Here is a 24241-nt window from a genome sequence, read left to right as displayed (position 1 = left end):
TGTGATAAGATGAAGCAAGTTCACAGATTTAGGACGAGCCGTGAGTGAGGCAGAAATAAAGGCTGTGGAGAGAGATCCCATTTGGCGGCGGTGGGGGGTGGTGGGGTCCAGGGAGGAGTCCTGAATGAAGTGGCATTTGCGACAGACCTGGAGGGAGGAACATCATTTCAAGTGGGAAGAGTGACGGGGAGTATGTGCATCTGAGTCAGAGTCTGCAGGAGGAAAGACTCCAGCAGGGGAAGTGCAGGGCACCTTCAGGGGCTGTGAGTCTAAAGGGTGCTAGCATAGCTCTGTGTAATATCCGAGACAGCAGATGGTCAGGGGGGGCATGGTGTTTTGGGAGCACTGATGGGGGACCATTGAAGGGCTGGCCTCTGGTGAGCATCTGTTTACCTTACAGTCAGCCTAGGCTAAGTGGTCCTTCTTCCTGGGCTTAGGGCCCAGGATTAAAACTCACTCCTGGGCATATACCCAGACAAAACTCTAATTCAAAAAGATACATGCACCCCTATGTTCATGCAGCACTATTTACAATAGACAAAACATGAAAGTAACCCAATGGACATTTGTCCATCAACAGATGAATGGATAAGAAGATGTGGTACATACATACAATGAAATATTACTCAGCCACTAAAAAGAATGAAATAATGCCATTTGCAGCAACATGGATGGACCTGGAGACCATCATACTAAGTGAAGTAAGTCAGACAAAGAAAGACAAATACCATATGATACCATTTATATGTGGAATCTAAAATACAACACAAATGAACATATCTATGAAACAGAAACAGACTCACAGACATAGAGGACAGACTTGTGGTTGCCAAGGCGGAGGGAGAATGGGGTTGGGATGGAGTGGGAGTTTGGGATTAGCAGATACAAGCTATTATATATAGGATGGATAAACAACAAGGTCCTAATGTATAGCACAGGTAACTATATTCAATATCCTGTGATAAACCATGATGGAAAAGAACATGAAAAAGAATGTATATATAGGTACAACTGAATCACTTTGCTGTACACTAGAAACTAACAGAACATTGTAAATCAACTCTACTTCAATAAAATAAATTTTTAAAAAATTATTAAGGGAAAAAAATGAAAAAAAAATCAACTCACCCACAAAAAACACAGTCACCTCTAATGGAAAATTGGGTAAAGCGCATAAAGAGATAATTATCCTAAAGAAGAACCCAAAAGGCCAATACATGTAAAAAAGAATACGCAGTCTCTCTGGTAATTAAAGAAAGATCAATTAAAACACAGTTAAAAAAAAACTCATGCTGCTGAATCTCTCATAAAAGTCATCAAAAACATCATTTTGTAAATCCATATATCACGTCAGTTTGAATGTTGTCATTTTTTATTAACTGTCAAACGAGCACCCACATGATCTGGGCCTGCCTGTCCCACAAGCGCATCTCAGGCCACGAGCCCCCAGGCTCCCTCTGCTCCACTTACCCTGAATCCCTTCCTTCTCTCCAACAGGCCAAGTGCACTGTTGCCTCAGGGCCTTTGCACGGGCTGTTCCTTCTGCCTGCAATGCTTTTGCTCTGCCCTGCCCCAATTTTCCCATGGTTGTCTCTCTCTAGTTATTCAGACTTTAACTCACAGTCACCTCTTGGAAGGAGCCTTCCCAGACCCCCCGAGGTAATGTAATGCGTCCTCTCTCACCACGTCATCCCGCAATTTCATAGACAGCAGACGAAAGATCTCGGCTCCTTAGGACACGTTCTGCTTCCTTCCAACTTCTTGTGCTTATCTTTACCCTTTGGTGAAACCTCTCTGCCAACAGGTAGCTTCAAATGAACCAAAAACGTGCGGCCTTTCTGCATGGATTTCAATTTCATCACCGGACACACCTTCCCTACCTGAAACAGCCATGAGTGACGCAACTCGGAGACAAACATCATCTGATAAAATGAGCCCCCATATTTTCTGCAGAAAGTACACTTACTGACAACACATTACACAGACAGACTGAAGCAACGCTCAGTAACACGTTTAGAGTAGCACCCGACGCGGGGCTGGGTGTGAAAACTTCAGAGGCATAAAGAATACTGTTTTCTTCCAGATACAGAGAGAAACTGTAGTTTCTCCTTCCATCTTTGGACAGTGTCTGGGAGAGAAGTGCCCACGAGCAGAGGAGGGACACTTTGGGAAGCTGGGAAAGAGCCCTGAAATCTACCTGGACCGCCCGTGTCACCCACCTGCAAATCCACCTGGAGTCACAGCCGGCTTAGCCTTGAGAAGGAGCGCGGGGGCCATCACTGTGGGGTCTGACTGTTGCCAGGTCCCTGGCAGAGACAGCATCGGGTATTTTGTGCCCTTCCTTCATGAATAAAAATGTTTTGCATGCCAAACAAATCCCATGGGACAAACCTGGCCCCCTGGCTGTTTCTGCACAGCCCGTGAGTTAAGAAGGGTTTTTACGTTTTTCATTGGTTGAAAAGATTCGAAAGAATCATAATGTATCATGACATGTGAAAATTATCTGAAATTCAAATTTCAGTTTCTATACATAAAGTTGGACTGAAACAGCCACGCTCATCCACTTGCCATCATCCGTGGCCGCCTCAGGCCACCACAACAGAGCTGATGACAACTGTGACAGAGACCGTCCGGGTGGCAAAGCCTCCCGGCTACTATCCGGGTGGCAAAGCCTCCCGGCAATATCTACTATCAGGCCCTCCCCAGAAACCGCCTACCAGCTCTGCTCTCAAGTCCTGAGTGTTCCCACATGAGCCTGACCTCGCGAGAACCTGGCCAGGAGAATTTGTTTTCCCCTCCACGTGAGAGTTCCCACACCTCCTTTGCCCTGAGACACAGTTACAGTGGCCGAGGCCACGAAAAGCAGAAAAACCACTTACGTAGGATCCGTAATCCACAGCCAGGGTCTGCAGGGCCCAGGGGAGCCCGAGGCCAATGAGGATGTCAAAAACATTGCTCCCGATGGAGTTGGACACGGCCATATCCCCCATGCCTGCGAGAACAAGAGATTACCTGAGTGAGGGAGGTGGTCCCTGGGCGGTGCCCTGGCCCCCAATGACTCTCTCGAGACCCTGGTCTGACAGCCAGAGACCCACGTGCCCGGGTCTCTCCCAGGCCATCCATCACTGTAGGATGACACAGATTGTAAAATAGTCTATTGAATACACATTTTCTTTTTTTGTGTGCATTTTTTCAATAGAACAGGATGAAATATACATTCTATTGAACTGCTGAGCTTAAATGTAATTTGAAAACCAACTATGGTTCCAAAAATTCTGAAGCATCCTATAGAAAGAAATAAACTCAGCAGTCTATAAAGGGCTCCTGAGTTCACCGACCCACGGTTCACTGAACCCATGGTTCAGTGTCATCACCCATCTGCTCTACGCTGTATCCAATTCTTCTTCTAAATAACTGAGCAACATTAAGGAAAATAATGTAACCAGCAGAATTCCACAAGGACCAGTGGAGGGCACTGTGCTAAGGCCGGGAGCCACAGGCTGTGTTTGCTGAAAACCAGTCTCCTCCCGCACAAATCAGGCCCATAAATTAGAGTGGGGGCTGGGAGGTGCACGGCCATCCAGGGGGCATCCACCTAGGGCGGGGCAGGTGAACTGGGACCTTGGTTTTGAGGGAGGAAGGGTCTGTCATACACTGAAGAGTGACCTCTGGCAGCTGGCACTTTGAGGGGTTCTGCAGTGGGTAAACCTTAGGCTATGGGGTCTGTCCTCTTGAAGCCTCAGTTTCCTCATCCACAAAGTGCATATATGATTGTCTCTATCTCATAGAGTTATGAAGTAACATCATGTGCTTAAACTGCTCTGTTCAGTTGATGGCAAAGGTTGGCCATCATTGTCTTTATTACTTTTTTTTTTTTTTTTTTGCGGTACGTGGGCCTCTCACTGTTGTGGCCTCTCCCACTGCAGAGCACAGGCTCCGGACGCGCAGGCGCAGCGGCCATGGCTCACGGGCCCAGCAGCTCCGCGGCATGTGGGATCCTCCTGGACCAGGACATGAACCCGCGTCCCCTGCATCGGCAGGTGGACTCTCAACCACTGCGCCACCAGGAAAGCCCTTTATTACTATTTTTAATAACAGAAGTAATACAACCTCCAGAGAGGATGTGGGTACGACCCAGGAAGCGTCTCTGCCTTCCTTGAGGGTAGACCTCTGGCTTGTTTCCTTGTTATTCTGATGCCAGGAAGCCTTTTGACCAGCGTGGCACTGAAGCAGCCCAGTGCTCCTTCCCAGCTGGGATTTGGTGCCCTGGTAACTGCCCTGTGACCTCCCCCCGCCCCCCAAGTAGGAAGTCCTGCCTTCGTGTCCCAGCCCCGCCCCATTCGGGGTCACACCTTGTCTGGCCACAATGAGGCTGGCCATGCAGTCGGGCACGCTGGTTCCGGCTGCCAGGAAGGTGATCCCCATGATGACGTCAGGAATCCCCAGCGTGTACCCGATGATCGTGACCTGGGAGAGGCGGGAAGAGGAGAGCTGAGGGCTGGCAGCAGCCCCACCTGCCCGCAGACCCTCCCAGCAAAAAGCTGAAAAGTCTGCAATCTGGGCGGTCTCTCTGGGGGCCACGTCTGCTCTCTGTATCAAGACAGACGGATGAGGAACATCTCAGGGCGCAGACGGGGCTGCTGGCAGGGGACCGGGGTGCAGTTACGGAGCCCATGCTCTCCAACCAAAGACTGGCCTCTCATACTTGTTCCTGTGGGTGAGGCAGGCGGCCTGAGGGAGGAGAAACAGGGTTTCTGGGAAAAGGCAATACAGGGACAGTATCTGAACTCAGGATGTTCCTGGGAAACCCAGACGGATGGCTGCCATGCTGTGCTGGGAACGCAAGCGTCCACGTCCCATGCTGGCTGCATAATGAGACTTTACAGGAGCTGGGAAGGGGCTGACTCACACCATCCAGCCTTGTAGGAAAAGCCATAAGCAGCTGATTCCTTTCCTCTCTTGCTGGAAGCCTGGGGACGTCACCTCTGCCCACGTCGCCCTCTGCCCCACAGTGGCTTACGTTTATCTAGTACTCAGGCACTTCTGTTAGTGCTGAGTGATGCTCCTGGGCTTTAACTTATTCCATTCTCACCACAACCCCAGGGAGTAGGTGCTTATCTGCATTCTTCCCACGAGGACACGGAGGCATCGCCCAAGGCCCATGCACTGGGGAGTGGCCCGGGGTGGGGGGACATTCCCACCCGGGCATTCAGGCTGCGCCCGTTGGCACCGGCAGCACCTCTATTTACACAGGAGGGGCTTAGCTGGAGGAAGAACAGCTGACGAGGAGGCAGTGCCTCCATCCCATTAAATGAGCCCATTCTGGCCCCCAGTTTCCAGATGGGCAAACTGGGAGGAAAGCAGTGGGTGAGAAGGCGTGAGGAGGGGCGAGTGGCAAAAGTGAGTAAGTGGAAAGAGACCCATCCCGGGTCCGCAGGCTTCAGGAGAGAAAAACTTGCAGGAGGCGAACCGACGAGGTCATTGTGGGATGCCACGTGCCCTCCCTCACTTTCTGTAAAATTACAAGAAATGCAAATGGGCTATGGTAAGTAGCCCACTCCTCCCAGCTCCTCTGGGACCCCTGCGCTGGAGCCTGGCCTCACTCCCTCCCCGTCCAAAGGTTTGGGGGATGTTAGTTAAATCCGTAGGGATGCCTGGCTTGGTCCCTTTCAAACAGGGAATGCATGTCATTTCCATCCGGTGCTGAACTGAATTTGGGGTGGCCTCGGGTTCTCTGCTTTCCCCTCTCCAGGGAGGAAAGCGAGAGCAGAAACACAGCGTTTCTTCTGTCTCTTCTGGAGCCTTTTGTGAAATGGAGCTGCAAGCATCCTTGTTTTTCCTTTCTCACCCTCAGCGGGGTCTCTGCAGGAATTGGTTTGGCTCCATGGGGCTTGGCCTGGGAAGGGGCCGCTGCCCTCGCCCCGTTGTTACTGTGGTTACCATGGTTACGGCTGAGGCTGGCGTTTGGGGGAAGTGATTCTCCGGGTGGCTGGACCAACTCTCAGGGGCTTCTCCTGGTTTCCCGCTTACTCCTGGTCATTTCTCAGGGCTTCTCAGAACCTCCCCCAGAGTGGAAGGAGGCAAACAGAAGGAGGGCGAACCTCGGATCTGTCGGCTACTTCGCGTGTTAGTGGACTTCAGAGAAAACCACTGGGCCACCCGGAGTTCAGGGACACCAATGCTATTCCCCAAACCTGGCACCCAATGAATGTGTCAAATAAAAACTTCAATGAACAAAGGATGAAGGAGAAACCCCTGGCTATAAGACTTGGGTTGAAAAAAAATTATCTGTTTGTCTGTGATGTTGAAGGCACGGGATAATTATTTGTCTGTGATGCTGAAGGCACGGGATAATTATTTGTCTGTGATGTTGAAGGCACGGGATAATTACGAGTTAATTGGGTCAGGTTTACACATTTGTTATTACCTCTAAAATAATCTTTTCAGAACCTCTTTTTAGCTCTTGAGTGTAATTCTCCAGAATTTATACTGCATCTCTACCTGATGCTCAAGCATGATTACAGGCACATAACTTTGTCATGGCTTTTAATTTCTGCCCAACTCCAATTCTAATGAATTAGGTTCACTCCTCAGTTAGAAACCGGAGTCATAGATGGGAAGTGCACTCTGGGTGGCTGGGTTTCCTGGAAGGGCTTTGGGGCAGAGGCTCTTTTGAGCAATGGTCCCTCAATCCATGCCAATCCTTGAATCATTGTTGCAGCTTCAGAAGGGACACTTGAGCATTCACCTGGTCCAATGACTTCATTTTCTGGTTGAAGAAACTGAGCGGAGATGAGGAGTGACTATGATGGATGGGATTGTCAGCCCCCCCATGCCTCCCACCCTTCCTCCACGCTGGCTGCCTGTGACCCTGCTGGTCTTTCCACTAGAGCGGGTGGAGTATATTTCCCCCACTCCATGGATGTCGGGCTTGACTGATGGAGTGTGGGTGGAAGTCTCAAGCCAAGGGCCTGGGAGGCACCTGTGTTTGCCCTTGCCCTCCTGCATTCCAATGATCCACCGTGAGAAGACATTCCCCAGGTAGCCACTGGTCCAAAGAAAATGAGCACACATACACGGAGTAGACATGAACCCCACCTGCTGCCTGAATCAAAGGTAACCACACTGGAGTTGGAAGCAGATTGCTTAGCCAGTGCCCTCTAAGATCAGTTACTCTATGGTCTACCTGTCGACATGTGAGCAGGCGCATAAAGTCTTGTGATTCTAAACCACGGAATTTAGGGCTGGTTGTTACACAGTGTGTTGCAGCGACAGCTGACTGATACAGTTACTGGGCTGAAACCCCTGCGCCTACTCCCCTCTGGTTGAGAGTATTTCTCTCTGAAGAGGTCCGGCACTGCACGGGGTCCTGGACTCACCATCCACACCATCATGTAGGAGAAGGCTGCGATCCACAGCGTGGAGGAAGCGAAGGTCACCATAAACCACTTCTCCCAGCGGGGCTTGTTGCAGTTGGGGACAGTGAAGTACAAGACAAAGCTCAGGGGCCAGGTGAACGCCCATTTCACTGTTTCCAGTTTGCCAGCTGGGAAAACAACAAAGGCAAAAAGAAAAAAAAATAAATCAGCGAGCTACATGTCTCTGCTCCACCCTCTGCACGGCTGTCCCCGGACATTTACATCCTAACGGAAGGCCTGTGAAATAAGCCCGACCATGTTGCTCTTTTCCCGGTAGACTCAAATGGCTTTCCACCAGCAACAAAACCAAGCGGAATAAAAAGTTATCCACTGCCACCTGCTACTCAGGCAACTGGAGCCAGGTGGAAAAGGATGAGGAGGATTCTCAGGATACAAACGGGGTGGGGGGAGAGTGAGGGGTCGGGGTGGAGGTGGGGGAGGGGAGGTAGAGACCGCCAGCTGCCTCTGGGTCCTTCTCCCCATGGACAGGCAGCTACATCTTCCCAGATTCTAAGGCGTCAGCGGGCACGGCGCCACCTAGTGGAATTGATCAACATCCTCTGTCAACTTGCTGAAATCTTGAAAGACCATCTGAAACTCTCAAGGTTGTCAAAACACCACTTGAGTGTCCACATCCCAAGCTGCTATGGATTTGCAAATCCATAATTGCTGCCTGGCTCTAACTACTTACTGCCATGGACAAGATGATGGATCTGTCAGTGATGACCTGATCCTACCATCTCTGAGTGCTGCCTGAGTGCTGAGTATCAAAGACACCCATAAATGCTTATTTTGGTGACAACATTACCACGAGTTCCTGTAGCCTCAGATTTGAGAAACACAGTAGTTCTCCTTTGGCCATTATTACCGTCCTGCTTAAGTGCTAACTCACCTCTAAAAAGAAATATCAAGATCTCCATCTTCCAGAAAGTTCTCTGTGTGCATCCTGGTCAACATCCCACCCCTCTACCACCATAGATTCGTTTTTCCTGTTCTCCAGCTTCAAATAAATGAAATCATATTGTATTTTTTTGTGTGTCTACCTTCTTTTATTCAACATAATGTTTTCTGAGTTTCATTCATGTGCAATTCATTCCTAATTGCTCTGTAGTGTCCCATCCTGTGAATACACCACGATTTGTTTATCCATTCTTCAGTGGAGGGGATTTGGGTTGTTGCCAGTTTTCAGGTATTACAAGGAAAGAGGCAGGGAGCTTTCTTGTAGGAGTCTTTTTGCGGGCGTGTTTCCATTTCTCTTGGGCAAAGAGCCAGGAGTCGAATTGCTGAGTCATAGGGTGGGTGTTTATTTAACTTTGTAAGAAACACTAAACTGTTTTCTAAAATGATTATTCCGTTTTATATTCCCTCCAGAGTTAAGGAGGTATTTTTAAAATTACATTTTGAATAGTATGAATAAAATTTATTTTATAATTTTACAATTTATTTTATAATTTTATGCTAGCATCCAGCTCTTATTCATACGTCTCTTACCAGTCTCCAAACAGGTTCCTAAAACTATTTAAGAGGAAAACTGCAGAGTAAAGTTACACAACACCACTTTTGGCCCCTGGTCTCCCTGGACGGCAGGGTGGTCTCTAGGGGGAGATGGGGGCTTTCTCATCAGACAGCGCTGGGTCCAGAACCCGTTCTGCCGGAGTCGAGTACCTCAGTTACTTAAATTCCCTAAGCCTCAGTTTCCTCATCTGTAAAATGTGGACACAGAAACACTGAGCTTGAGGGTTGCTGGCAGAATTAAATGAACCATTAGGACCATTAGGGATTGGGGCAACATAAGTTTGCACGTTTGCACGTTACTGGACTCAAAACCCTCAGAATCTTTCCTGACTCTCCATTCTTTCATTCCCCACCTCAACCCTGGCCACCTGCCCAGGGAACTCGATCCGTCTGCATCCTCCTATCCCCATGGCCTCTCCCTGGACCAGGTCCTCCATCTATGACCTGGCTGAAGACCTGGCTTCCTAAGGGGACTCCCAGCTCCCTCACCTGCCCCACCTCCATCTGCGTGCCACTGACAGCCAGAGTCTCAGAAAGCAAACTGTTCTAGAACCTTCCACTGGCTTCCAGTGCCCTCAGAGTAAAACCACATCTTCCCACAAGGCAAATCATTGACTGGTTTGGCTCCTGTCTGCCACTCCCCCTGCTTACACACTCCCCTGGCTCCAAGCCTCCTTCTGCCTCAGGGACTTTGCATCTGTGGTTCCCTCTGGATAGAGCTTGTGGCTGTGTCTGTCCTGTTGAGCAGGTGACCTCCCAACACAAATGTCACCAGACCCCTCAGATCACCCAGTCTGAGATCCCCTCCCACCCCACTCCTTGCTTTCCCATCACCTGCATTTATCTGCTTCATAGCAAATGTTTTCTATTTGAAATTAACAGGTTTATTTGTTTCCTCACTATTTTCAGCTGCCCCCAAACTAGAATATAAACTCTATAAGAACGAGTGTTTTCTCCAACTTGTTCATCACTCTGTTTTGATGCCACGAACAGTGCAGGGCACACATCACATGCTCCATACGTATTAGTATCAACAGTAATGACATAACTACGAACAATCTAATCAGACGGACCAAAGGAAACTATCTGTTTTTGAGAATCTAAGGGCATCCCACTTACAGGTGCACAATAAAGCAAAGAGAACACATTTGTAAGAAAGGAGGAGTGTCTCTCCATTAGCTGCTATGCATCTGTTTAGATTTAAGGTTTGGAGGTGGTGAGTGAACAATGAGAACACTGGCTGTGCCTGGCTGGATTACAAAGCAACCAGGCTGTCTGGGAGCTTTCTGTGAGGGGCTTTCAAATGCTGCACCATCCAGAACACAGCCAGATCCTAGGATCCCAAATGCTTCCTGGAATTCCACACATTCCTAAAGCCTGCACTGTGGTGATAAGGGATGGATGCACCTGGGGCCCTCGGCATCCCCTCAGTGACCACCCGGTCCTCCTAATGCCCTCCCAGGGGGAGGGAGAGACAGATAGAGAGAGAGAGAGAGAGAGAGAGAGAGAGAGAGAGAGAGAGAGAGAGGGAGGGAGGGAGGGAGGGAGGGAGGGAGAGAGAGAGACACTTGGTTCATTTAAAATACAGCTGCTTTAAAAATTCTGACTTGACACTGGAAGGGCATTATATCTAGAAAACGGTTTTCACTATCATTAAAAATGATATGTTTTCTTTAACTTACAGCTCCACTCTGACAACAACAAAACAGAAATTCTGCAACGAGCCTTTAAATGTAATATAACAAGTGTAACTCCTCAAACACACCAAGTGATGCAGAAATGTGCTTTTTATGTGATTTCGAGCACCAGGAGCGTTCAGGTAAGGATCGTCGAAATTTCTATTTCTGAACAAAGGGGTAAAAACTGTATCCCTTCTTCTTTCAGCCAGTATTTCTGGACATTTTCCCATCTTTTGTTCCATTGTCATGTGGTCTGTGGTGGGTAGGTCTATTCAACAATTTAACAAATATTTAGTGAACGCCCACTACACCGCTCTGTACGGGCACTGCTTCAGGTGCTGAGCACATAGCAGCGAATTAACAAAACACCACTCCCTGCACCTGAACCTGATGTCGCAGCGATTATGTGATGTTTTCAAAATCAGCCAGAAAGTCAGGGGATGAAGCAAGGGCGTGAGCTTAGGACTCTGAGCACAGAGCACCCCGTTGAGCATCACTCTTCCTAAAAAGCAGAGAACTTGTTCCCAAGTTATAGTCCTTTAAAAATTTATTTTAAAACTTTTATTAATTTTTAATTTTACTGAGTTATAATTAACATACAATATGACATTAGTTGCAGATGCACAACATAGCAATTCAGTATTTTTATGTATTATGAAATGGTCACTGCTTTGAGACCAGTTGAGACTATACTGAGTTATATAGTGCTGACCAAGCTTTTTAGGAAGCTTAATACTGTCAGACGGAGGAAAAGTCATTGCTCAGTATTGCAGACCCAGAACTAAGTATATACATTTGTTCTAATTATATAGGCAATAAAAATGCACATTGTGTTAAAATGGAAAGTGTAGAGAAAACAAAAAATAATTTCACCTAGGATAAACATACTAATATTTTGGTGTATTTTGTTTCAGTTTGTGCTCCAGGGAAGTGTATTTACCTCCATACACATGTAACTGTTTCTCTTTCTGTCAGTCAGTAGTAAGAAGACTTTCTTCTCATAAGAGGTAAGAATATAAGTACAATTTATATGTATGTAGACATATAGATACATACACTATGCATAGGTATATATAATAAATACATGTATGCAACCTATATGTATGTTATATGCACATAAACATGTGTTAATATAGGTGTATATGTTATATAATACACGATATGTTAACTATGTGTAAATATTCGTGTATTAATATACACTATATTAAAGGTATACAGTATATATAAACCATGTTACATGCACACATTAACTCAATCATACATGTGCACAGAGTACATATATGCACATACACACATAGACACGCATGTCCTATATATGCGTCTGTTTACACACTCCCACACAGTTACTTACTTGTTCATTATACACACTCTAGTCAAGCACTGGTGGCAGAAACACAGGGAACCCAGGCCCCTGCAGGATTCCCGTGGGAGGGAAACACATCCTCACCCAGTGGAGGGGCTTTTTTCAGGCCGAAGGAACTTGGCCTGAGAGGACCCTCAAGGGCCCTCTGCTGGCCTGAGGGCCTCCACCCACTCACCACTGGGACGAAGCGTCCCTTCCCAGGGGAAGGCCTGGCCGGACACTCAGCCCCCAGCCTCGAATGGAGGTTCCAGGCCCGGGAACGGGGTTTCTCAGCAGCTGGTGGAGGACAGGGGGCCACACTCGGACAAGCCCATCCTCCACTTCAGAGGCAGAACCAGGCCCTGACCTAGGCTTCCCGGCGACACAGAGGAACCGTGAAGATGGCTGGTGGGACCGTGGGCCTCTAGCCCCCGCCACCCGCGGTGGCCCATGGACCAGCAGATCGGCATCACCTGAGGGCCTGTTAGAGACGCAGAATCTCGGGCCGCACCCGGCCCTCCCGAATCAGAGCCCACCCTTTGTCAAGGATGCCCAGGTGAGAAGGGCTGGTGTAGGGGGACTCAGGATCCCACTTCCGGTCTCAGCACCTTGGGGCCCTGGGGTGAAGCCGAGACCCCTGGGGCGGCAGGACCACGCACAACATCCCTCCTCCTTGCAGACCTGTGCTTCCAAAGGACAGAGGGTGCCTGAGGGGGGTGCCCGAGCCCACACCTGCAGCCATGTCTCCCAACATGTGAGAAGGCCCTGGGGCCTCCACATCTGCATGCTAATCCCAGGGGCAAGGGTGGGGAGCAGAAGTGCAAGATACCCCGAAGCCTCACAGTTAGGTCTGGGGTGTACCTCGTCCAGGTGAGGAACAGGGAACACGTGACCCACAGGGGGCCCCTCTGTCTCACTGAGTGATGAGGGTTGTCTGCTCTCACACACGTGGCTCTGATGTTTTCCCGGAGGGGTGCACGTGGGCTCCTGGGCTCCAGGGCCAGCACAGCGCCAGCCACTTACAAACTCGTCAACTGGCCTCACGGCTTCCTTCGTCGGGGTAAGACTTTAGCCAAGTAAGCGCTCCTGGAGCTTGGTTGCGGGCTGCTGACTGTGAACTCTAAAAACATGGGCTGGGGGAGGCGGAATTCCAGGTGTGGCCCCCAAGGTCTGTGCCCCAGCTTTCACAGCCTGCGGGAAGGATGAACCACCAGCCCTAACGGTGCTAGGCTCTAGGGCAGAGCTGACCTCCAGACGGGCAGGTCATGACCCATCACGGGAGCCCTCGGAAGCAGAAGGGGAGGCTAGAGGGGTGGGGAGTGTGGGGAGGACCAGATGCAACACACGGTGCTGGTTTGCTAGATGAGGGGCCACGGGAGCAGAAGGCGGTGGCCTTGGCGCAGGGAGCAGCCCCGGTGACAGCCACGAGGAAGAGACAGACTCAGCCCTGCAGCCACCAGGAACCCACTCCTGCCAGGAACCCGAGTGTGCCGGGGCCTCTAGGAAGGCCCACAGCCCTGTCCACCCACCTCCATCACGGCCCTGTGAGCCTCGGAACACCCAGCCGGGCCACGCCAGACTTCTGACCCCCAGAACCCGAGCAAACCAACAGGTTTAAGCCGCGAGGCTTGTTCTCATTTGTTACAAAGCAGTAGAAAATGAACACAAGGCCTTACGAAGGAGGAGCGGGGGGTCTGGTCATTTCATCCTTAACATGTGTTTGTCCTGGGCGATAGGAAGGTTGCTAAGAAATGTTGCCAAAGGTGGCAAAATGGATAAAGAACCAGGATAGTTTTTTCTAGCAAGATAAGCTACTAACAAGTAATGATTTAATTCTGGGTGGGCGATTCTGGAGTTTGGGGTCTAGGAATCTGGGTGGGTATTTTCTAGTTAGTTTTGGTCAGCCCTTGACCAGGTTGAGGTCTCAGGAGCCCTGAGGGGGCCCCGGCGCCCCCCTGAGCTTTACCTGCTGTCCCTGGACACAAAGAGGGGTAGAGAAGGAGCCTGCGTCCAAAAGTAACATGCGACTCTGATACCCTGTGCCCACGCCTCACCATTAAACGGCCTTTCACGTGGAACCAGCACTCCCGCCTGAAAACCTACAGCCGCCATGCATCCCAGCACCTTAGAGAAGACACACAGGCTAATTAAACTTCACACACTTGGCAATGAATGCGAATTGGACCATCGCACTCTTTCTTGAAACAGCCAGAAACTTCCGGAAGGTCTAGCAGAATTCTTTGGGTTTGGTCCACCCGTTCCCCTAATGGGTAGGGCTGGGGGACAAGGCTGCGGGAACAGCCAAGTCTTTGCTGGAGGCCGCAGTCGGGGAGAAGGACGCTGCCCTGGTGGCCAGGGTCCTGAAAGCTTTACCAGCCTCCGCCTGTGCCTCCACCCGTCAAGGAGCCGGGGGATTCCCTGGGCCAGCCCCGCAGTGTGATTTAGGCACTGTCTACCCAGGTGTGCATCCCCTGTGGTGCCCATCCTGGAAACAGCAGGTCCTGGGACAGGTGGGGCCTGAATGGGGATGAGGGAAGAGCAAAGGCCGCCTGGGAGGGCTGCTGGGCCCCCAGGGCTGGCTTTGCCAGGACAGCCTCCCACCAACTGCAACGGGGTGGGTGAAGCCCTTCTCCCCCCAGCACCATGTGCCTGGCCAACGGGGTCACAGGCTTTCCTCCTTAGCTCCAGGCGACCCCGAGGAACAGCTGAGGGACAGACTCCTCGAAATGCCCACATTTCAGCCCATGACCGAGTGTCACCATCTCGGTCATCTTTGGACCCCCTACAATAGAGTCTTATCCGCTGTAAAAATTAACATAGGGCTTCCCTGGTGGCGCAGCGCTTGAGAGTCCACCTGCCGATACAGGGGACACGGGTTCGTGCCCCGGTCTGGGAAGATCCCACATGCCGCGGAGCGGCTGGGCCCGTGAACCATGGCCGCTGAGCCTGCGCGTCCGGAGCCTGTGCTCCGCAACGGGAGAGGCCACAACAGTGAGAGGCCCGCGTACCGCAAAAAAAAAAAAAAAAAAAAAAATTAACATAAATACTTCTACGTCATACAGAGATATTTCCTTGAATTTAAAATCAGAGAGGTCACCCAAGTCAAGGGCTTCAACTCAGCAGCCTCAAAATAGCTCCAGACCCCACAGCCCAGCCCAGCCCAGCCCAGCCCAGACGCGGGACCTCTTACAGGGGGGGTCGAACGGCGTGTACGGCCCTTCCTCGTCCTCTTCGTCCTCCTCGCCCTCGTTCTCGTCGTTCTCGTTGTCCTCGTTCTCATTCTCCGTCTCGTTGCCAGCCTCGGCAACAACGTCGTCCCCCCGCGTCCCGTTCACACCTCTGTCCAGGGCGCTGCTGGGCCCCATCCCGTTCTCCACCGTGTGCTTAATCGGGATTTTGATGGCCACCTCGGATTCCCCATTGGCATAAGCCCTGCTGTTTATCAGTCTTTGTCTCTGGAAAAAGAAAGGCATGTTCTAATACGGCCAGAGGGGCTGCAAGTCCTCACACCCAGAACACCAGCTATTGGGATATTTCCCAGTCAGCTGGCAAGGAGGTGCTTCCAGAAGACTCTGCAGAGAAGTTCTAAGGGACTCCTCAAAGTGATAACCAACTCTGGGAGGAAGGATTAATCTTTCTGACCCACTGGAACTTGCAAATGCCTTCAGAGGAGAATCCCCATGTCTCAGGTGGGCACTGCTTTCCTATCAGGGTTCTTGATTCCCTGTGTGCTGGGGTGTTAACGTTCTCCTCCGGATTGTAGGAATTCCTCGGTCCATATGTGAGAAAGCCATACACGTGTGTTTGGATTACTGGGTCAATGAGGCTGCCGTTCTGGAGAAAGGAACACCCAGGAAAATTCAGGTCAGAGACTCTGCATTACTTTAAACTAGGGTAACCTTGATTTAGCAACTACTGTGCATTCACATCGGAGGGCTTTATTCAGATGGAAGATAAAAAGGAGAAGGTAGGTAGAAGGGATAGAAGAGTTTTTCTGGATAACTGGGAGCTGGACCACGTCTCTGGACATGTGGAGAGAGGGGCAAGGACCAAGATGCACAGCTGGTCCAGAGAGCGAAGATGTTGGGAAATGGCTGTGGGATATTATTGTGCGAAACACTGAGGTAGGTGCTTCTACCTTCAGACCAGGAAACTTTCTCCCCTTCCCAGTTTCCCACCCCGTCCACGGCAGATGGACTGTGCTTTCCCAGATACCTCATTGATCAACATGCGACTGGCCATGGAGAGTCGAGTCTTGGGGGGAAAGTGGCTGGTGATCATGATTCGAAGACCAGCCTCAGAGAAAGAGAGCTGGTGTGGGTAGGCTGACAGCAGCTCATCTACCATGATCACTGACGCTTTGCGGTGGAAATTGGCTGGGAAAATTAAAAACATAAAATAAAAATAACATGGATACTAGGAGCAGGAAAGAGATATTCATTCACCTTCCTTCCATTCCTTTCTTTCCTGCTCTCTCTCTTCTTTCCTCCTATCTTCCTTCCCTCCCTCCTTTCTTCCCTCCCTTTTCATCCCTCCAATCACCCATCCATCCATCCATCCATCCATCCATCCATCCATCCATCTACCCATCCGACCGTTCATCATCTATCCATCCACCATCCAATCAACCATCCATCCATCCATCCATCCATCCATCCACCCACCCATCCATCCATTCATCTATCCTCCCACCTACCCATCTATCCTTCCTCCCTCTCTCCCTGCCTCCCTCCCTCCCTCCCCCGCTTCCTACCTCCCTTCCCTCCTCCGCTTCCTTCCTCCCTTCCCTCCTCCTTCCTTCCAACCATCCATCCAACTATTCATCCATCCTGGAAGGGTTGTCATGATCAAAATTGGAAGAAGAGTTAAAATCTGCTTTCTACGGGGCTCATCGATACCTCTTTGAAATGACCTGAAACAATTTAAGAGTCCTTCACGAACATGGTGAGAATGAGTGATAACATAAGAGAATCCCCCTCTGTCCTCAAAGGATTCTTTTCCTGCCGCTCATATCTGGGGCATGGGAAAGACCCCAATAGTCTTTCGTAACACTTTATGCCCTTCAAATGTCAGCAGTGCTCATTCTGAGCTGTTCAAAGCTGCAGAACTGACATTAGTCCGGGTGGAGGACATGGTGGGGGGATGCCCGCGTTGCTGCGGCCCAGCCTGTGAGCAGCGCTGCCCGGGGGCTAGGGGTGGGGAGCTGGGCTCGAGTCCAGAGGGGGCTTAGGGCAAATCTTGCGTCAGGATCTGCTGGCAGGCCTGAAAATAACTTCCGTCATGGCCCAAGGCCCTCTCTGTGGATGCTGCAGTACGAGCACACAGCTCATGGGTACCTGGCCAAGGCCTCACTCCTGTTCTCCAGGCCACTAAACCACGAAATGATCTCTGGAAACACTGACTAATAAAATAGGTAGCGCTCTTTGGTTCCCTAAGAGTATTCCTTTCATGGTTACGAACTACCCTGAAGAGAAGAAACTAAATGAAATCCTTACGTGGGATGGCATTGAATACTCGTAAGTCTTTTGTTCACTATGCATATAATTAGTGAGAAAAGTATACCAAATAATTGATTTTCAAATTCTAATAAGTACCCACAGATTTCAAACTTAGATATGTATTTGAAAATAACCTATAGATTTTCTAATTTCTTTTGTTTTGCCTGAAAAGCAAACAAAATGGGACTGTGAAGAAATAAACCCACACATTTCAAGGGGAAAGTTAAAAAGAAATTAAATGAAAAATGAAACGCATTCTAGGCAAACATAAATGATAATTTTCCATGTTCCTCGAAGAAAGAAAATGATTAGAGAGCACTGTATTATCGCTTTGTGTATCAGCTGCTTAATGAGTATCTATTGAATGTAAGCATTACTTTGGGGAAAAAAGGGTAATTTCCTCTGTCATTTTGCAGCTCGGAAACTGAGGTAATGTAGCCTGAAAGTGAATTTGGATATAATAATACGCTAATAACAACTATAATTAATGGAGTATTCTGCAGACTTTATCTCCTTAACTTGTTACAGAAGTTATCCTCATTTTGCAGAAGAGAAAACTGAGGCTCAGAGAGGTTAAGTAACTTGCTTCACGGTCACTCAGTCAGAATGTGACAGGGTCAGCACCTTGACAGCCATGGCCTCCTCTCCTTTACCATCTCCCCACTTTCCCTATATCAACCCCAGCAGTTTGGTCCAAGAACTTCCACTGGCTTTCAGAGTTTGCCCATCACCAGGATGAACCTGCTCCCTGCCCGATGCAGCGAGGGAGTGGGGGAGGCCTCCCTGGGGGCAGGCACACCCTCTGGGGCCTGGCGGGGTACGCAGCCCCCCAGGGTTACCTCTCTTGAGTAGCACCACGGTGGCGTCGCAGTTGCTGCTGTCGTCGATTTCAGCGTTGTTGGCCAAGCCGTTGACCATGTTTCCTGCACCCTTGGTCCTCCTCTCGAAGCACTGGTGTATGCAGGCGTTGTATCTGGACACGGCCATGAGTGGAAAGAGCCCATCAGCACGGCCGTACCTGCCTCCCCGGCTCCCAGCTCCCCGCAGCTCCCCGAGCCTGGACGGCCTGTGGGGGACCCTGTGCCTTAAGTTATTAGGTTATTATGTTATCATCCTGTTCCCCCCAGAATATACAACCTGCCCATTTCCCAACTTGAGAATATACGGTAAGTGAAAATAAAGCCAACATCACATAGATACATAGGGACACACTGCTTTCTCTGCAGAGTCTTCCATGTCAGCAGGGGGACCTCTGGGATTGAGTTCCCTTACTCGGGGTCTATGTGTGCGTGGAAGGGCTGTTGTGAGACTCAGAGGGATGGGCAAGGTCTCCCTCCTCTGGGCCACGTCCCCAGGGCCTTTGCTGTCAGGGGCATGCTTGGTGGAGGAAGGTCAAGGCGTCACGTCCGTCTCTGCTGCTACCCCGGGCTCTGCATCACGGTCCACGTGTACAGGCGGGCTGGCTGTCGAGGTCTCTGCCTGCCTTTGGTTTCCTGAGGTCATAGGCTGGGAGCCTGCGAATGTCTGTCACTGTTGTGCCATAATTCCAGGTCTGCTGCGCCCTTGGCTTTATGAAAAAATTCTGGGCTATGATTCTCCAGAACGATTGAGTGGAAAACAATCAAAACATTGTGCAGTGCTTCTTCCACGTGTGTTGGAAGGGAGGGAGCTTGGTCAAGGTCCTAGGATGTTCTGGTAGGTAAATGTCCCGGTCCCTTTATCGTTGGTATTAGAAGACTCCCATAGAGGAATCCTAGGAAACTCACTGGTTTTTAAAATATTTATGACATTTATGAGATGAAAATAAAACTATACAAATGATATTTCTGAGACCATTGACAATTTGAACACTGACTGGATACTTACTCGTATCAAAGCATTAGCGTTCTTTTAGTTGTGATCGTGGTGGTTAGGTGAAACATGAGTCCTTTAAGAGACACGCACTGACGTTTGGGTAGGTGAACTGACATGATGTCTGGGGCTTCAGGTCACGTGGGGAGAGGGAAGCTGCTAGGGGTGTGGGTGGAGGAAGCTAGCTGATGGTTGTAGGGCTCCTGGCAAGCACGCGGGGTGTGTCACGCTAGTCTGCCGACTGCTTTGCACGGTCAACGTTCTTCTTAATGGAAAGACCTCCCCACTTTCTTTCTCTCCCCTCCTGATGGGGCTCTAGGGGAGACGTAGTGTTTCTGGCACCTTGACTCAGAATCCATTTTCCCCACAGAAATACTGACTCACCTGGGTGTTTGCTTTAAAAGTTAACAACTGTGTGTTATACGTTTATTTGGATTTGGATAATAGGATAATACTACTATGTATCGTAGTATTATAAGCGCTTTCCTGGAAGCAGATACTGGTTAATTCCTTAACTCTTCCATCATGTTCCATCCTACAAACACCCTTTCAGGTAGGAAGCATCGTTCATTCTGTTTTTAGAAGCAGAAACTGAGATTCAAAATGACTGAATCACCTGGCCCAGGTCCCATGGCCGGGGCTGCACAGGAAGCACTTGATCTTAACCACCAGACCACACTGCCTCATCTGGGGACCAAACCCCAGGGAAGTGACATAGCGGTACAGAAATCAACCCTCGCTGAGGCCGGGTATGCCTCAGGCTCCGGGAAGGTTTCTACCTGTTGGGCCAAACTGGAATTGCTTTATGACCTTCAGACAGAATGTTTAAAGTTATTTTAAAGCCGTCTACCCAGGAGGCAGCTGATGGCTCTAATACATGCTGTTTTTAACGGCTGCTGCTCTGTTTTATATTTTTAATTGAATGTTTTAAATTTTGTGCTTGCACCCTGAAGCTATTTTATTGTGCAGCATGCAATTTTATAAATCAGATTTTATAAAACCCAGTGATTAAAGCCTCTGATTATGGAGCGGGATGGCTAAAGAGCAGAGATTTCAATTTAGAACTTAGGACTAGAATTTATGCAGAAAATTCCACGAGCACAGTAGTTGCCTTTCCCCGGTCTATTTGTATCCTGCCGGTCTGAACAGCTGGGAGGTTGGTGAAGCTGAGGCATCAGCAGAAACACACCTCATCAGCTTCCACACTGGGCATGGTTTGGGGTAGGGAGATTGTTCACTGTGTTATCTTTATGACCTCGTGCCCCGCCGGCAACTCACGGGCATTACGATGGCTCCGTAGAGGGGTACTGTGGTCACAGAATGCACGCTAGCAAAATTCCTCAATCTTCCTTCTTTTTAGATGAAAAACACTTTTTGAAGACCTCCTTATTCCGTGTAGCCCCTGGTGAATTCAGTATGGGACATGCTTTCATCTGAATTCAGATTTAAAACCCTAGATCCACGTTGGGCTTACAGCAGACACTCAGTCAATTCTCTGGAATAATTGACGGATTCCCTTTTCAAAAGGGAATATGAGCGCTCTTGACTCTTTGGGGTCTCAAAGCATCAAAATGTAAAAAAAAAAAAAAAAAAAGGTGAAGCAAAAAATGCTGAAAGAAGACGTCTAATGGTGAGGCTTCCTGACTGTGGCACCGATCCCCTAGTAGTTTTGTTCTTTGAGAGAAAGAGGAACAAGTTGGCTCGTTCCATCTTTAAAGGCTTTTCCTTGGAATCTAGAAACCGTGGAAAACTTTTGGGCCAGCTCTGGTTTTCATGGGAGCTGATGTACTGGGATGCTTAAATGCAAGGTGATTTGTGGTGACAGTATCTGGTTTCTTTGTTTGCTACCTCACGGTAACTCCACACCAGGATCAGTTTGGGTGAGGTTCTATTCTATCAGTAGAAATGTCCTCTTCCAGTCACACGACCCAGTTACTGGGTCCACACTGACTGTGGGACAGCTCCTGAGGTGGAAACTGGGTGCTACATTGAGTGGAATGGCAGCAGATGGCTTACAGCCCACCCTGGCCATCGGTCAAGCCAGCTCCTACCTTCACTGTTCCTGTGACGTTTGTCAGTGGCCACGCCGATTTCTCCCAACGGGCTCTCGGCCACCAGAATTAATCTTTGTCAGGCCTCAACAGCAAGGAAAACTTGACATGTCAATTGCAGACTGCTACCTGACGGGTCCAAATGGGCAGTTTCTGAGAGCGGTCTGCTGTCCTGCCCCCTAGAGAAGGTGATCACTCCTGCAGTCACATAGGCTGGGGAGAGTATGGACTAACTTAGAGCGAAAGAAACAGCTCCCGTGGGGCAGGAATCTGCAGCACAGAATATCTCTGCACCACTGACAACCTCCTCAACTCCATGGCACTCAGCAAAAAGATGAACTGGCAGGTTCCAACCACGGTGCTTACATTTTACATTAGAGTACGGGAAACATCAGCGACATAACTCTTTTTTTTTTTTTTTTTTTTTGCGGTACGCGGGCCTCTCACTGTTGTGGCGTCTCCCGTTGCGGGGCACAGGCTCCGGACGCGCAGGCTCAGCGGCCATGGCTCACGGGCCCAGCCGCTCCGCGGCATGTGGGATCTTCCCGGACCGGGGCACGAACCCGTGTCCCCTGCATCGGCAGGCAGACTCTCAACCACTGCGCCACCAGGGAAGCCCGCGACATAACTCTTGATACAGGTGGTAAGCTGTCCAGACTCCAAGGGGAACAAGCACGCATAATGTAGTGGTTTTAAAATACATCCCCACATTCTGCGACACTCCTCTCTTCAAAAGGCAAAGTAGACCCGTTGAGTGAGGACTGGACTGAGTGACTCTTTTCTAATAAACAGAACATGGCAGTAGTGATGGTGTGTGACTTGTGAGACCAGATCATAAAAGGTGTTGCTGGGTCCTTCCTGCTCTCTCTTTAATCACCTGCTCTTTTAGAAGCCAGCTCCCGGGTGTGGGGACAGTAGAGTGGCCCTGAAGAGAAGCCCACATGGTAAGGAACTGGGGCCTCCAGCCAACGACCAGCACCTACTCACTAGCAGTGTGAGTGGGCCGTCTTGGAGCCCCAAACGGATGACAGCCGCCCTGGACAACCTCTTGCCTCTAATCCCAAGAGAGCCCCTGAGCTAGCACCCTCCAGTTCAACTGCTCCTGGATGCTTAACTCTCAGAAACTGGATGAGATAATACACGTTTGTGGTTTTAAGCCATTAAGTTTTGTGGTCATTTGTTAAGCGGCAATAGCTGACTAATACAATACAAATAACAGAAGTCTGTAGATATCTTATCCATGGTTTTAGTTATCTCTTATCCAGCTCTGGCCCCATCTTCCCTCCACCTATATGGAAACATAACACATTGAGCTTTACCTCCTCTCTTGTTATGAAAGTGAGCAAAAAAACAGCCAAAAGCTAGGCTGCCAGGTCCTGAAGAGGGGGCAAGGGTTTGAGAGATTTCTCAAACGAAACCACGAAGCTTTGATTCTATCATACATTTGGGTTGGAAGGGTCTATGCTTTTGCTGTAAGTCGAGATTGCACTGATTCCTAGCAGTCTGCCCAGGGAGCCAAGTGAGCCTCTGATGACAGGTACCCGCCCTGTCCCCTGTTCCTCTGCCCACATTATCACATAATGCTGAGTGTAGGAAAGAGTTTTGGGAGAGAAACTAAGAAAGTCTTTTACTTACTTCATTATGACAATGTAGATGAGATACATCAGCACGAGGACCAAAGACTCCCACCTGTGGACAAACCAAGAATGGTCAGTTAACAGAAGCCGCCCTAGACAGATGTGCCATGCTCCAGGTCCTCTCAGACACGTGTGTGATGCGAATGGCAGCTCAACCTGCCGAGCACGGCAAGCATGAAGCAGACGTGCAAACAAGTTCCACATATTTCCTGGTCTGCAGACGTTTCCTAGGCTTTATCCAGGTTTTCGGGATCTTTCTCTTCCTCCCCTACTTCAAAGGAAAATGCTCCCTCTTCTCTGTTATTCGCTCACCCCAAAGAATATTTTGAACCCAGCAAGCCTTCTATAATGTAGCTGAATATACGGCTATGTGTATAAATCTGACCACAGCTTAATCATTCACTGAAACTATTCAGATACAGTTACAAAGGGCAAACTAGAGGAACTGATAAGGGCAACCAAGGGATCGTTAGGTACATCAGAGCAAGGCATGTGTAGAGAGAGGGAGACGGAGAGGGAAAGGAAGAATAGTTGGGGGGGAGGGGAGAGGGGGAGGGAGGGACAGAGGGGGAGAGAGACAGACACCTTGGGCAGGGAAGGTGCTAGCAGGGAGGATTAGCGTGAATGAGTGGGAAAATGGTCAAGAGCAAGCAAGAAAGAAAAATAATGAAACCTTCTGGAATGTACCTTGAACTTCTGATACTTCGAATATTTCCTCTATTTTCTTTAGTTTAGTAACTTTCAGTTAAAAAGCAAGGGAACGTGAAGGTTCCCCTTTAGCTGTAGAATTTAATTAGTTAATTGAGGGAGTAATTTTGACTTTAAGAAAAGGTTCCTGGAGGATGGTCTATAAAGAAATTCTAGGTTATGGCTTTCCTTCGCTTTTTCAAGTTCCATGTGTGGAAACTGATCCTGGGGAAATATGTGATCACATGTAAAGAGGAGGCACACGCAGGGTTTTCGCTGCAGTGCTGTTTTATAAAAATGAAGTGTTCGAAAGAAGCAAGGCGGTTATCAGATGAAGGAGTGGGTACGTGAGTTATGGTATGTCCACAGGATAACGAGCTACCATGCATTAGCTGAGAATGATTCTGCAGATATGCACAACCACAGAGATGGTCCTCTGTCATCCTGTTCAGTGTTTCTGCAGCATCTGAAGTTGATCGCCCACCCTCTTCAGAAGACACTCTCTTCTCCTGACTTCTGAGGGCCACACTCCTGGTTTTCCTCCTGTCCCCTAATTTCTTCTC

General features: G+C 49.3%; 1 protein-coding gene across 1 annotated transcript in view; it reads right to left on the bottom strand.

The window, feature by feature from the left end:
• Positions 1-24241, bottom strand: part of SLC24A3 (solute carrier family 24 member 3) — a 460077-nt gene that overhangs the window by 20480 nt on the left and 415356 nt on the right. The window contains exons 9-15 of the mRNA XM_060285209.1: positions 22990-23043; positions 18292-18425; positions 16170-16330; positions 15145-15409; positions 7380-7546; positions 4353-4467; positions 2880-2992 (exon numbers count right to left, since the gene is read on the bottom strand). Of these exons, the coding sequence (XP_060141192.1) occupies positions 2880-2992; positions 4353-4467; positions 7380-7546; positions 15145-15409; positions 16170-16330; positions 18292-18425; positions 22990-23043 (1009 nt within the window). The remainder of the gene's footprint in view (positions 1-2879; positions 2993-4352; positions 4468-7379; positions 7547-15144; positions 15410-16169; positions 16331-18291; positions 18426-22989; positions 23044-24241) is intronic.

Source organism: Globicephala melas, chromosome 15, assembly GCF_963455315.2.
Source record: "Globicephala melas chromosome 15, mGloMel1.2, whole genome shotgun sequence".
Classification (NCBI taxonomy): Eukaryota; Metazoa; Chordata; class Mammalia; order Artiodactyla; family Delphinidae; genus Globicephala; species Globicephala melas.
Note: the sequence above shows the minus strand (reverse complement) of the source record. Positions and strands in the feature narration are given on the sequence as shown.